The 13,752-nt window shown below is 35.4% G+C and overlaps 1 protein-coding gene across 1 annotated transcript; it reads left to right on the forward strand.

Annotated features, from left to right (window-relative positions):
- The first annotated feature begins 3,633 nt into the window (after nt 1–3,633).
- Nucleotides 3,634–7,046, forward strand: LOC131874623 (uncharacterized). Its single transcript, XM_059218297.1, has 4 exons — nt 3,634–4,222; nt 6,043–6,214; nt 6,425–6,567; nt 6,688–7,046. The coding sequence occupies exons 1-3, from the start codon at nt 3,716–3,718 to the stop codon at nt 6,436–6,438; spliced, it is 693 nt and encodes a 230-aa protein (XP_059074280.1). The 5' UTR covers nt 3,634–3,715; the 3' UTR covers nt 6,439–6,567; nt 6,688–7,046.
- The last annotated feature ends 6,706 nt before the right edge of the window (nt 7,047–13,752 follow it).

Raw genomic sequence — 13,752 nt, forward strand, 5'->3', positions numbered from 1 at the left:
CTTGTCAGTCCACAAGTAACGTCCGCTCAGAAAATCAAAAGCCACGAACAAATTCATCGTATCTCATCAAAAAGAGTCACACCCACCCAAATCAACTGCATCTTAACGGTGCAGCCCATCGATTGCATCTTTTCAATGCAAAAGTACACCTTGTGAACACTTATATATAACAAATCGAAGCTCATGGTTAGGCCATAATCGGCAGTCCAACATTCCTTCCAAACAAAATTTCACCACTCATACATTCCTTTCAAACAAAATTTCACCATTCGTGCATTTGTACATTCTTTTCAAACAAAATTCACTTTAGGTTACAAATAGCTTATTAACATGTCGGAAGTTTATAAATATGATGGTCCCAAGTATGATATTGAATCCCTGGAATTTCTAAACAAGCCTGATAACTCTCCCCTATCCACACCGATCAACTATGATGCACCAGAGAATGAAACCCTAGATTATGAAAAGATCGAGTCAATATCAAAAATGTTAAATTATGATATGAATTCCCCACTTCAAAACACACGACCTGTTAACACACTTTCTCTGCCTCTCAATGAGAAGAAGAAAAAGACAGTAGTCTTAGATCTTGATAACACACTTGTGCATGCAAGTTTTACTCCTATCCCACAATATGATTTTCTTATAACAGTTCCTGGCATGGGAGAAAGTGATGATACCCTTACTTACCATGTACAAAAAAGGCCAGGAGTTGATCTTCTATTGCAGAGATTGAGTGAGTACAAGTATGAAATTATTGTTTTTACTTCAGCCGAAGAGACCTATGCAGATGCTATACTTAACAAACTTGAGATGGACAACACTATCACCATAGAATTTCGCCTATATAAAGATTCATGCACCATAATGGAAGTTCAAAGTAAAGAAGATGATGATGAAAAAGAAGGAAAAGGAAATGTGAAGGAAGAGAAAGTTGTGATGGTGAAAGACCTAGCTAGGCTTGGGAGGGACCTAAAGAATGTTATCATTGTTGATGATGATCCAGCTGGATATACATTCCAGCCAGAAAATGCTGTTTCTTTGAAGGCATTCAAAGGTGATTTAACGGATCGCGAGCTATGGAAAGTCATGGATTTATGCAGAGTAGCTGTAACATGTGGGGATGTAAGAGAGGCCATTAGAACCCATGCTTTTATTACCACTATAAATGAAAAGTATGCCTGCAGTTTAAAACAAAGACAAGTAGAACGTGAGCGCATGCTTTCTGGTGTAAATTTATCCATAATCAAGAAAACAATTGTTTTGGAATTGTTTGAAGTTTTAGTCTCAACCAGCCAAAGTCCCCTCCAGCATTATGATTTCATTATTAGTTCTGTTACTGAAGATGGCGAAACAGTGACTTTGTATGTTTCAATTAGGCCTGGAGTTTTTAAACTTTTCACTGAACTGCGCAAATACTTTGAAATCATTGTTTATACTGAAAGCCGCCATGAGACTGCAGATGTTATTCTGGGGAAAATTGATGTTAATTTTGACATAAGCAGACGGTTTTATAGATGTCATTGTAAAAAGGTTGGCGATGGGTATGTGAAAGATCTTAAGAAGATTGGTTTGAATTTGTGTAATGCTATGATTGTGGATGTTAATCCTGGTTGCTATAAATCACAGCCCGAGAATGGTATCAATATAAGAAGGTTTGAACAGGGTAATGTTAATGATAAAGAACTGTATCAGCTTGCTGATTTCTGTAGTGTGGCTGCGAGTTATCAGGATTTAAGGCGTGCTATTTGGTTGAATAGAGGGGCAAACAATGCGGCAAAAGAATCACCCGCTAATGAAGATGGAGATAACGTGAGCGACAAAAGAAGATGGTCATTTTTTTAGGTTGCTAATTTTAGCACCATTGTCTCACCTGTGATTATATCATCTCTTTACTTCTACTGTACACTTTTTTGAGTGTTACTATGAATTTGAAATTAGTGCAAAACAAGTTATCATCATACCATTAAATTCGACCTCCTGCTCTTGATAGCTTGTGTTCAAGAATATAATTGATAGAGCTTCCAATTTAAAACTGTGTTCTTGATGATATGAACTTGTATCTTTCAATTGGGCTAGAGATGTGTTCAAATATATCCTTGAACTTTTAGATGAAATCATTTGATCGTCTATAATTTCTAAATTTAAATATTTTTTTCTCTTATAATAGCTACATATACTATATGATATACTATATGATGTAGTAATGTTTTTCTTTGATCCTTTAAATGAATTATTTCATTGTTGTAATTTTAAGTCGAATTATTTCATTGTTGTAATTTTAAGTCGAATTATTTCATTGTTGTAATTTTAAGTAGAATTATTCTCTTTATGCAATATGTAGTAGATGATATTTTTAAATATCTCTTGACATGTTCTATTAACCTCCTTTTTAATTTTTCAATCAGTTTGACAAATAAATAATTTGATTCTTGAAATCCAAATATAAATATTTGTTTCCACAAAAGAATTTAAATGTTAAAATAATTATAAATTTATATAAAAGCTAAAATATCATAGTATTTGTATAAAATAAATCATTATTAAAAATATTTCATTTTAGTAATATGTTTGTGCCTAGTTTCTAAATTACATCTAGAGTATTAACAATTGATAAAAAATTTATAGATCCTTTAAATTTTATAGATGATTGATTATTTTCATAAAACATTGAATGATTTGCTATCATCTAAAGAGAAAGAGAATTTCTTTAAATTGAAAAATGCATAAATTGTATCTAATCATACAATATATAATCATGTCTCATGTAAGAGACGTAACCTTCACAAATCTTATCTATTTAAAAATCTTCTATTGGTATAAAGTAGTTGATTGAAAAGAATATAAATCTATTCTAGCTATCCTTTTTTGACTATTGGTATAAAGTAGTTGATCTTAGAAATCATTGAAAAATTGCATCATTGATCACAAAGATCATGACCAAATTTAAAAAGTTATTTTAATCAAAAAGATCATTGCAAATGACCAATAATTTATTGAGTGTCATTTTTATTAAGTTGACAAATAATTTATTTAGTGTCTTTTCTATTAAATTGAATGGTGCTAACAATTATGGAGAATTTGACATCATCAAATGAAAAATGTTTTTCTTCTCTTTAAAACATTAGAATAGATAAAAAAAAATTGTCTATCTGACATATAAGAATTCTTTTGGTTGTATTTATTAATTACTTAAAAATTAAAATAGAATGAACTCTTAATTTATTTATTTTTAATAAATAAAAATACACACTATATATTGCATAGACAGTTGACAATATTTACTTGCACTTGTAAAAGGTTCAAGGAATAACCCATAAATAATGAATAAATTTATAAACAATTAATAATATAATAAAAATTAATGTTAAATAATAGAATTTAAAAACAATAAACTTTATTATTTTTACTGAACATTTGAAAACATTAGAATAGGTAAAAAATTTGGTCAATCTGACCTATAAGAATTCTTTTGATATTAATTACTTAAAAATTAAAATACACACTATATGTTGCATAGACACTAGACAATTATTTATTAATTTACTTTTTTTTAAATAAAAAAGACCGTTTTTAAATTAATTAATAAATACAGTCAAATATCCATCCTATAGACAGTAGGAGAACCGCTGCCTATAACAAGATATGGGTAGAATATCGTGTGAAAATTGCGGACGATATCGTGGCTGCGCTCTGTCACATTACATCCAGTGCGATGGCTTCGCCACATTTGATTTGCTGCAGTGGAGGTGTTCTCACCGGTCAATCATATAATTTGAGAAATGTGTGGCACTCAAATCAACGGTCAATGTGCGGAAGAAGGAGAGGAAGATTAAAAGTAGTGGCGGAGAGGCCCTGCAAATCCAGTTCCAATTCAGAGTTGCCAAACATGGCGGACATAATGAATGTGGGCAGTACCCAAAACGTGCAAGTGCGGGTCAAGTCGTGGGGGCCCGTGTTCGAAGTGAGGGCCATCAGTATGGTCACAGGAGAGGAGATTGGAAAAGCAAATGGCTTCATTACCCTCTGGTTTGGAAGAAAAGGGAAGATATTGCACTTGGAGTCTATACGGATGACCAGGCAAGCATTTACAGTGCACAACACCTCCATTTTCGGAATGGGATTGCTGGTGGGCGCAGTCGCCATTCGCCATGGCTTCGATTGCAATTGTAAAACGGCAGAGTTGCTTGCCATCAATGATTCACCCCTTTACCATTCCAAGGTATTTTTTCTGGTTTTAAAATGATAGGTCGTGCCATCTCCAGGGTACCATAGTAATTGGGGAAGGCAGTTATGCCATAGCTTTAGGGCAATGGGGAGATACTTACAGCCATCCCCTGAGTGCTATCCTTATTTCCATGGCCATTTCCTGGGTGCTATAGTAATTGGGGAAATGGTAACGGCCATTCCCTGGGTGCCATATTCATATGTGGATATATTTAAGAGTATCCCTTGATACCATAGTTTACTGGGGAGGCAGTTATGGACCACGGCCATCCCCTGGATGCCTTGATCATTGGCAATATGGTTATGGGCCACTGCTATACCCTGGGTGCCATGTTATTGGGGAAATGATTACAGGCACAGCCATCCCATGGGTGCCATAGTTATAGGGGAGATGATTAAGACCATCTCCTCACTGCCACGGTTATGTGTAATTCATTTTTACTTATGTTTGAACTACAGCCCTTAGTCTTGCAAGGTACTTATTTAGACAAGTTGAAATAAACACTGGTCAGATTTTAGATTTAGGGTTTTTTGTTTTCAATACTAATGAGGGTTTTTTTGAATTTTTATTACGGTTTTCAATTCTCTCCTATCCATCTCATACATTGTGCGTGCTCTGTCTCTGTTTTTCCTAAATATTATACCCAGTGATTCGTATCAATTTCAATAGACCAAAGGCCTTAGTAATCATTTTGACAGAAAAATATTCTTCACTTTATTGCTTTTTATGCGGAGCTAATCTTCCCTTCAATCGCACTACGCTCTCATTGTCTAACAGTAAAATGTCAAACTTCTACCGATGCAACATATATTTCACTTGTAGATATGAAATTTTACAACCCTGCTGGGTGGAACTTCTTGTAATGTAACACTAGTGATGCTCGCCCAGGCAACTAGCTGAAACATGTAAGTCAATCCCTATGTTTTGATCGTTTGGATTGCTCTTGCTAGATCTCATATGCAGGTTAACAGGGATATTAGTTAGTTAAGTCAATCCCTATGTTGTGATCTTTTGGATTCCTCTTGTTAGATGTCATATGCTGGTTAAGAGGGATATTAGTTATCTAAATGGTAGCAGACCAGTCAGACAGTGTCATTATGCCAGGGCTGCTAAATGACCATTACTGACTTCGTTTCTTAGCTCTAGGGGACTGTATGACTACGGGGCGACAAATACCCCTCCAAGTGACTACTTTACTGATTGGTATGGTATTATTGGCTTCTCCCCTTCTTTGAACATAGCGTTTTCGTAATGTAGGGTACCTATGCTTTAATATTATAACTGAATGTACTTTTTGAGTCTTTATTCCTTTGGCACTGGATGGTAGGAAAGTCTTTTCATCCCTGCTTTCAAAGATCACAATGATGGATCCACTGCCTACATTCAGATGTAGTGTCCTTGATTACACAGTTTTGAACGGCTCTTCCGTGGCTAATGATGAGGATTAGGGTTTCATTGACTCCAGGAATGACTTCTCCAATGTCTACACTGTACATTTATTGCAGGCGACTTTTATGTTGTTGAATTTTCTCTTGTAGCAATGTAGAACATTACAATTCTTCACAACGCCTATATTTCTAGGTAAAAAATGCACCACACACGCACTCTCTCTCTATGCACGCACCTTCATGAAGTGGGTTGGTCCAGTATTGAGTAAATAATAGTTGATTACTGAATAGGGTCCTAATTTTAAATTAAACAAATCTTTTTGAGTTGCACTTTCAAATTTGTGAGAAAATGTTCGAATAATCTCTGGATCTACCAACTTGGGAAGCTTGACATTATGAAAGGGATTGCCTTCGATTTTGTCACAGCTTGTAAGATTTTACACAAGAATGGGATTCAAGGCAGTGCATGAAGTTAAAGGATCATCTCTTGCTGACATCATACACATGTTAGCATGGGGAGGAATAGGAACACGTATGGATGCAGATATTGAGGAATTATTAACAAAGTGGTCATATAAGTTCAGGCCTCGGATTTCAGGTAACTGATTTCAGTTATGAAGTTTTTCTCCAGTATTATCATATTGGCGCTTTTTGGGGAAGTCATGCCAAGCTCTCGATGAATTGAAGAGAACATATTTGAATTTTTGTTAATTTTACTTCTCCAGTTTTTAATTTGTGGAATGTTAAATCCTGCAAATACGTTTAGTTGAATGAAATTTGAGTTTTTGAACTTCTATGTTGGTGGCAGATGTGGATGTTTAGGGGTTGACCAAATTTTCTAATTGAAAGTTTGTTAGTGAGTCTTTTCTTGGGGACTGAAGAGTGCTCAGTTGAGGTGCTGCATGTGGCCTGTCCAATATATAAATTGCATATGCCAAATCTGCAAACCTGGTAATAATCCTGATCGTATCATTGTATATGTTTTAGTTACATAGATACAGAGTTCATGGGTTATAACTTCAGAACTTGGAAACTAAATGTCTGTTGGATTGGTTTTGTTTCTTTGGATAGAGATTCCCCAAATTAGTGTTGACATGGCTGACGGGTTGAAAATGAAATCGCATTTGATACAAGAAGGTGGATTGCTGGTGATGAGTACAGTATTTGTGGAGTCAAATCCCTTAAGCAGACAACGCTTGGATAGGAATCATGTATCTACTAAAGAGCTGTAAACCTGTTAATACCTTGGGAAGTTCAAGAATACAGTGATCCCTTTTTGTACAGATGATTTCACTCTAACACTTTTATTGAAAAACTTTAAAGGTGATTTAGTTTATCCGATCACTTTTTTCCTGTCCCCAATCTCACTGTCCTTCGAAAATCATATGTATCTTCTTGGTTGATAAATAGATATTTTTTTTAGAGATTTATATTACTCTATTAACATGAAACAGTACATTGCCTGAAACCATTATAAATCGTGGCTCTGTTTTACTTAGTGATACATTGTCTGCTTAAGAACATCTAGTGCATAACTAGCATAATATAACCATTATAAATCGTGGCTCATGTTTCTGTAAAGCTTTCTGCATTGCCGTAGTCAGCCCATTCAAACATTTCTGCTATTCCCCTGTAAAATAGTTATCAGATTAGGTTTTATCTTGTGCCAATCAAAATAGGTTTTGAGGAGTTTACAGCATTTATTCCCTTGTTCATCTTTGACTGATTATATAGTGGCATCTATCCCCAGACCATCAGTAGTTTCCCCTAAAAGCTATGCAAGATACCCAGAGATGATATATGGAGCAATAAGTTACAAAATGTGAAAATTATTGGAGCTAATCATAAATAACATCCAAAATCAAGTGAGCACATTAATCTAATTTGACAGAGCAGGGGTTTGAGATATTATATATTGCATAGTTCAAAAAATAGCTAATAACTCGCAGGACTTATTAGTTCTTGTGGATCAGATAGGCTCTTGAAGGCCTTAACTTGGGCTTGGAGGAAGGGGCTCTGCCCCTCAACCTCACTCTATATTGTGATGGGGTACATGTCAAGGGCGTTGCCCCTAGACACTGTGAGGGTTGCTGCCCCTCAACCCTGCTGGGGGTCCCACAAGGAGCGCTACCCAACCCGTAGACCGCTGTGAGAGTGCTGTCCCTCTATCTCATTGGGGGCTCTGACCCCAAACTTCCATGAGTGGTGCTGCCTATCGACCCCTTCAGAGGCTCTGCCCCCAAACTTCCACGAGTCGTGCTTTCCCTCAACTCTCTTAGGGGCTGCTATATATATATATATATATATTTTGGTCGGTGCCTTCCACAGATGAAATCAATAAAATATTAGTATGGATATATAATTTATAATCTTATGACACTGATGTGAATTGAATTCGTTTTTTATCTATAAATGAAGGAAAAATTATTAATGACCTTTGTAAATTCATTTTTATACATGTTTTTAAAAATTGTTCTACAAATTTATGTATTTTTTAATGTTTAAAAATTTTGCCAAGTTTTTTCCATATTTTTTAATTTTTTTTTGGATCAGTGGATATTTACCGAGTGTAAGTTTTTGAAATATGATAAATAGCAAATCCCAATTTAATGTAAACACTATTTTATTAAAGAACATGCATGATGGACATTCCACAAAACACATTTTCATGGTAAGTCAATTAAAAGCACTTGATAACTCATGATATAATCCTCATTAACTGTGATAGGTTCTATACATGTATGTGCTTGAACCATGCATGATGAAATGTAAAATCTCATTTTTTCTTTTGATAGCTGCCCGGGTCAGTTAGCTGCCCGGGTCAGTTAAGCATATCTTCACCAAGTTGTTGTATACTACCTTCCTGCTATGCTATAGATGGCATTTTTGCATGATGTGCTAATTGTGAATATCCATCTTAGATTCAAGTTGAAAGTGCTTTTAAGCATATTTATGATTGTTAAGTATAAAATACAGTTCCTCTTTTGATTACCCTTTCTTCATCATCATTAATCTAGAAAAAGAGGTTGACAGAGTACATCTTTTGAGCACATCATCTTCTAAATTAAAGAAGAGGAGGTTGCTTGGAGAACAGAAACAAGAAGATTTAGTTGCTTCGACAGTCAACATTTCTCTGTTCTGGTTTTGCATTGGGCTTTTGGCTGGATCATAAATTAGTATTAGGCATCGTCTTCTCTGCTCCTCTTTTCATTGCCTCTGTGTCAGGGCACTATTCATGCACAGTTCTTTGACTCTTTTTTTATGATTTTGTTGTTCAAATAACAGGCATGGTTTAAGAGCCCTGATATTTTCAATAAAAAGGAAAAAGCTAAATCTCATTACGAATCTAGTTGCTTCTTTTTAGTTCAATTCTGGGCTTTGGTAAATGCATTTCAATTGGCTGTTCTTGAGCCATACAATGGTTTACTGTACGTTTAGGGTATTAACGTACTTGAGTACTATGTACGTAACAAGTGGACAAACTTGGACCTTTCATTTAGAAAGAAGGTTTACAATTTATGCGTTACTAACTACTCTCAAAGTGTTTATATTTAGTGTTTTTTCTCTCTTTTTCTTCCTTTGTACCCTCTTCTTTCTTTTAGCGTTCTTTGAGTCTTGTGTCAGCTCTCTTACATCTATTTAGTCATTTAGGCTTGTCTCTTACATGATGGACCATGGAGTATGATCCGAACGTTGCTGAAAAAATTGTTTACATAGTCAAATCTATAAACTATCAAGCTACTCTGTCAAGGGCTGTATAAATTTCAAGCTCTCAAGCACTCTAAGTGTTATTAAATGGCGAACAGGCATGGATATTTATAATTTTCTTAATTAAGGGGATTGATTTATAATTTTCTTTAAGTATCCATACATATCTAAAATGTTTTTGTTTTTTTTTTGTTTTTTTTTTTATTTATTGCATCATTGCATAAGATTTTCTGACATTAATGAAAGAAATTCTGATTAATTTAATTAAGATTAGATGTGTCAAGATAGAGATAAAAAGTGTTGTTTCTCATATCTAATACATCGATTAGTAGTTCAATAGCGTTCAAGGATAGATCAGATGTGTTGATCCATAGTCAAAAGCATCACTCTATACTTGGACAACTCCAAACACAAAATTCTAAAAAAAAATGTTAATTCAATGATATGGGTCCAATCGGACGTGTCAAAATGTGCATTATGAAATATGAAATTGTAAAATAATGGCAATGTTGTGAAGGTACCTAATTTCACATTCAAGAATCACTTATAATAGAGCATGAGAATAATACATTAAATGAAATAGTAAGCAATATTACCTTCTAGAGCCTCACATTGCTTCATTGATCTTAGCCATATATTTTTGTAGTTTGATATGTGGATTTCTCTTATTTCTAGAATAACCTTTTGATAGAAAATAGATTGGATGATGGTATGGATCAAAAACATGGATCCTTGATTTGTTGGAAGATGGTAGATTTATAGCTTTCAAATGATATCCATCAACGATGGAGAATGATCAAAGAAATCAATGGAACAAGTTGATTGTGAGGACAAGGGGAATGTGTATGTTACATTTGTCCTTATGAAGAGCTTAATTGGTGAGTTAATTGATTGCATGGATGAGTGAAATGTTTTTGATTAATGAGTGGGATTGGGAAAGACTTTGAGTGAACATATTTGATAAACCTAGATGGATTTTTGGAAGAAAAATTAATTGAATTAAATAAATTAATTAATTTAATTCATTTGCATGGTTAGAAGAATAGAAAATAGATAACATATTAATATTATTTATTTTAGAAGAAATAAAAATCAAAATGAAATTAAATAAGTTATATTAATTTATTTAATTGTAGAGAAAATGTTAGCTAATCAAATAAATAAAATTATTTAATTATAGTGGATTGCATGAATTAATGGACGAGTTAATTGAATAATCAATAATTATTTGTTCGTGTCAAGGGTAGGATACTAATGCATTCATTGAATTGTTTCCTTTAATTAATTTAACCAATGATTACAAAGAGTTTAAAAAATTCAATAGTCTAAATTTAATTTTTATTTTAAATTTGTTTATAAAAAATATCATTTTTCTTTATTTTCATTGGTTCTTGTAAGTATAAAATTCAATTTTCTCAAAAAAATATAGAATTTTTATGCATCCAATTAGTTTGTACAAACCAAACAGAGTGGCATTTAATGGTTCACGACTCCAATTTAACATTAAATATATTATCAACTTAATCTATTAGCTCCCTCACGACTCCATGTGAATGTAAGTCTAATCTTCCTCTCCTGGCAAGTATTTTTGTCAATAAGTTGCTTTTACGGAATGACCTCCCTTCTATAGAGTGGATCCCCATCAAGTGTCCTAGGTGCATGCCAATGGATTAAATTTTAATTTTTTGAAATTGTTGTTTAAATGTTACCTATTGTGCAATGAAAAATGTGCGTGCTAAACTAAGGGCTAAAAAAACAAGCTAAATAACCAAGCAAACACAATACATCATACACCTCAAGATCGAAATGGTAAAATCAAAGCAAAAACACAAAGAAAAGTTATTCAAACCCCAAATCTTTGCTTCGATTTGATTATTTTGCGATTCGATGTGTGCTCATAACTTCGATTTAGATGCTCGATTGTGCTCCATGATTTGATGAAAATGATAATGCAAATGATAATGGATTTGATGAAATAATAATGGATATGGTGAGAGATAATTTCAGCAAAGTGACGATATGGATATGAAAAGGTGGATTAGAGAGGATTTGATCTCAAAATGGAGAGATAGGTGAAGAATAGACACTTGTCCTCCAAAAAAGGACAAGTGGCTCAACTAGATGGAAAATGAATGACATGTGTCCTCGTGGACACATGTCTATTTTGGGCAAAGCCACCCAAAAAAATAGGAAGAGTGACATGTGTCCTGTCCATTTTGGGAAAAGCCACCCAAAAAATAGGAAGAGTGACATGTGTCCTGTCCATTTTGGGAAAAGCCACCTAAAATAGGATATTTTCCTCAAAAGGGGGAAAAGTGGTTAGGATGTGCACACGTGTGGGAGGTTAGAAGGGATAGGATAAGGTTGGTTGGAGGGTTGACTAGGCCAAGGAAGTGGGTTGGAAGGATAGGGTTGGCTAGGATAGGATTGGAAGGAGGCTTGGAAGAAAGTGGTTAAAATGTAGGATCTATGTGCTCAAAGAGGATTTGAGTCTAATTAATTAATTAAATTGATTAATCCATGGGGGTTTTGGGAAAAGGGATATTTAATTAATTAAAGGTTATTAATCAAATGGGATGGAAGAACAAGGATAATTAATTAATTAGATTAATTAATTAATTAATTAGGAGGATGGGATAATCAATTAATTGGAAGAAAGGGATTGAAAATTAATTAATTAGATTAATTAATTGGAAGAATGGGATTTAAATTTGATTAAATTAACTAGCCAAATTTAGGGGTCTTCATTTTACCCCTCTTCGTGGTGGCGCTAAAATAGTGTCGGTGCGAAGAAAAATAAAACACATGAGAGCAAGCAAGCAAAAATTGCTTCAGGCCCGACGAATGAATGGCTCGGGATGCCCCCTCAAGAGGGTGCACAGGGAAAAAGGAACCAAGCAGCATCTCCAAAGAAACATTGCCCCAACTGTTAGGATAGAAGGAAAGAAGCAGAACAGGAAGGGGAGAAAAATGCAAATGCAATGGATGATATGGATGAAATGATCATGGAGCTCGAGCACCCGCGAAAAGGACGCCATGTAGAGCACTTATTTTGATTTAGCATTGTCTATGAGTCACCAAGGTATAAGGAACCAGGGTGGAATTTCACAACCAATCCATGGACTGACACATATAAACAGACACGGGCTAATCTAGCACCACACAGAGTTACAAAGACCCTACAGGCAATAGTGCTAGAAGAACCCCAAGCAGAAGATGTGCCCCAATGTAACATGAGATGACAAAGACCTCATGAGGGAACAACAAAGGGATACACCAAAAAGACACGCCAGACAAAAGCCAAAAGCAATAAGATCACATCCTGAGCCTTGTTATTCCTAGAGCACCATGATATAAAAGATCGTGATGACCAAGAGGAAACAGATCCCTCAGGAGCTTAAAAAGATAAACAAAGATAAAAAAGAATCAAAGCCAACACGAGAGTCTCAGATGTCTTTTGTCAAAAGGATAACGGGTTTGATTTCCTTGGGAAGGATACATCCCAGAGATGTCTGACTTGAGGAAGGATACATCCTGTGCAGACTAACGATGGGTGCTAAAGAGAAGGATACATCTCGGAACAACACCAAGATAAGAGATTGATGATGGGACGACAAAAGGTACTTGATAGGATCATGATGACAAAGACGCTCTAGGATGATTGTTGAAGAACCAGCTAATAGGATATGATCTTGAAGGATAGGACTGATGGACGCCTATGTATAGTGACACCTATATACAAGATATATAAGAGATATGGATGATGGAAGAAGACGCCAAGACGGGCATGAGGTTGCCCTAGTCAAGAGGAAAAGCCATGATAGATTGATGATTGACTGGATTGATTGAAGAGAGAGGAGTGATTGGAAGAAACTCGATGATGATGATGATGATGATTGGAGGATTCGATTAGATAGGAGTGATTGGAAGAAACTCGATGATGATGATGATTGGAGGATTTGATTAGATAGGAGTGGTTGTATAATTCAGAAGAAAGGATAAGATTGGAATGCGAAGAGGAATTGAGATGCAGATGAATCGATTCAAAGGATGAGCGAAGGAGGTGTTGTTATGTGGAGCATAATCAGACTCGGAGGTTAAATTTTCCCTGCTTCTATCAGGGCGGTTTCTCCCTATATTTTTCAATGGGAGTTTGGGGACAGCGCCCCCAAGATGGGGTCAAGGGGCAGTGCAACCCCGAGCGTTATTTTTTTCTATTGGCGGACATGTTATAATAGGGGGAGATTCGAAAGAAACCGGGGGGAAAAATCGTGGGGGTGTAACCCCACTCACATGAGGGTGCATCTTGTAGGCGCGGGGGCGCATTGCTGCTCATGCGAGGGTGCAACCCACAAGCGCAGGGGTGTGAACCCACTCATGCGGGGGTGCATCCTCGTGAGCATGCGGGGGTGACCCCGATCACAGGGG

Source organism: Cryptomeria japonica, chromosome 3, assembly GCF_030272615.1.
Source record: "Cryptomeria japonica chromosome 3, Sugi_1.0, whole genome shotgun sequence".
NCBI classification, from domain to species: domain Eukaryota; kingdom Viridiplantae; phylum Streptophyta; class Pinopsida; order Cupressales; family Cupressaceae; genus Cryptomeria; species Cryptomeria japonica.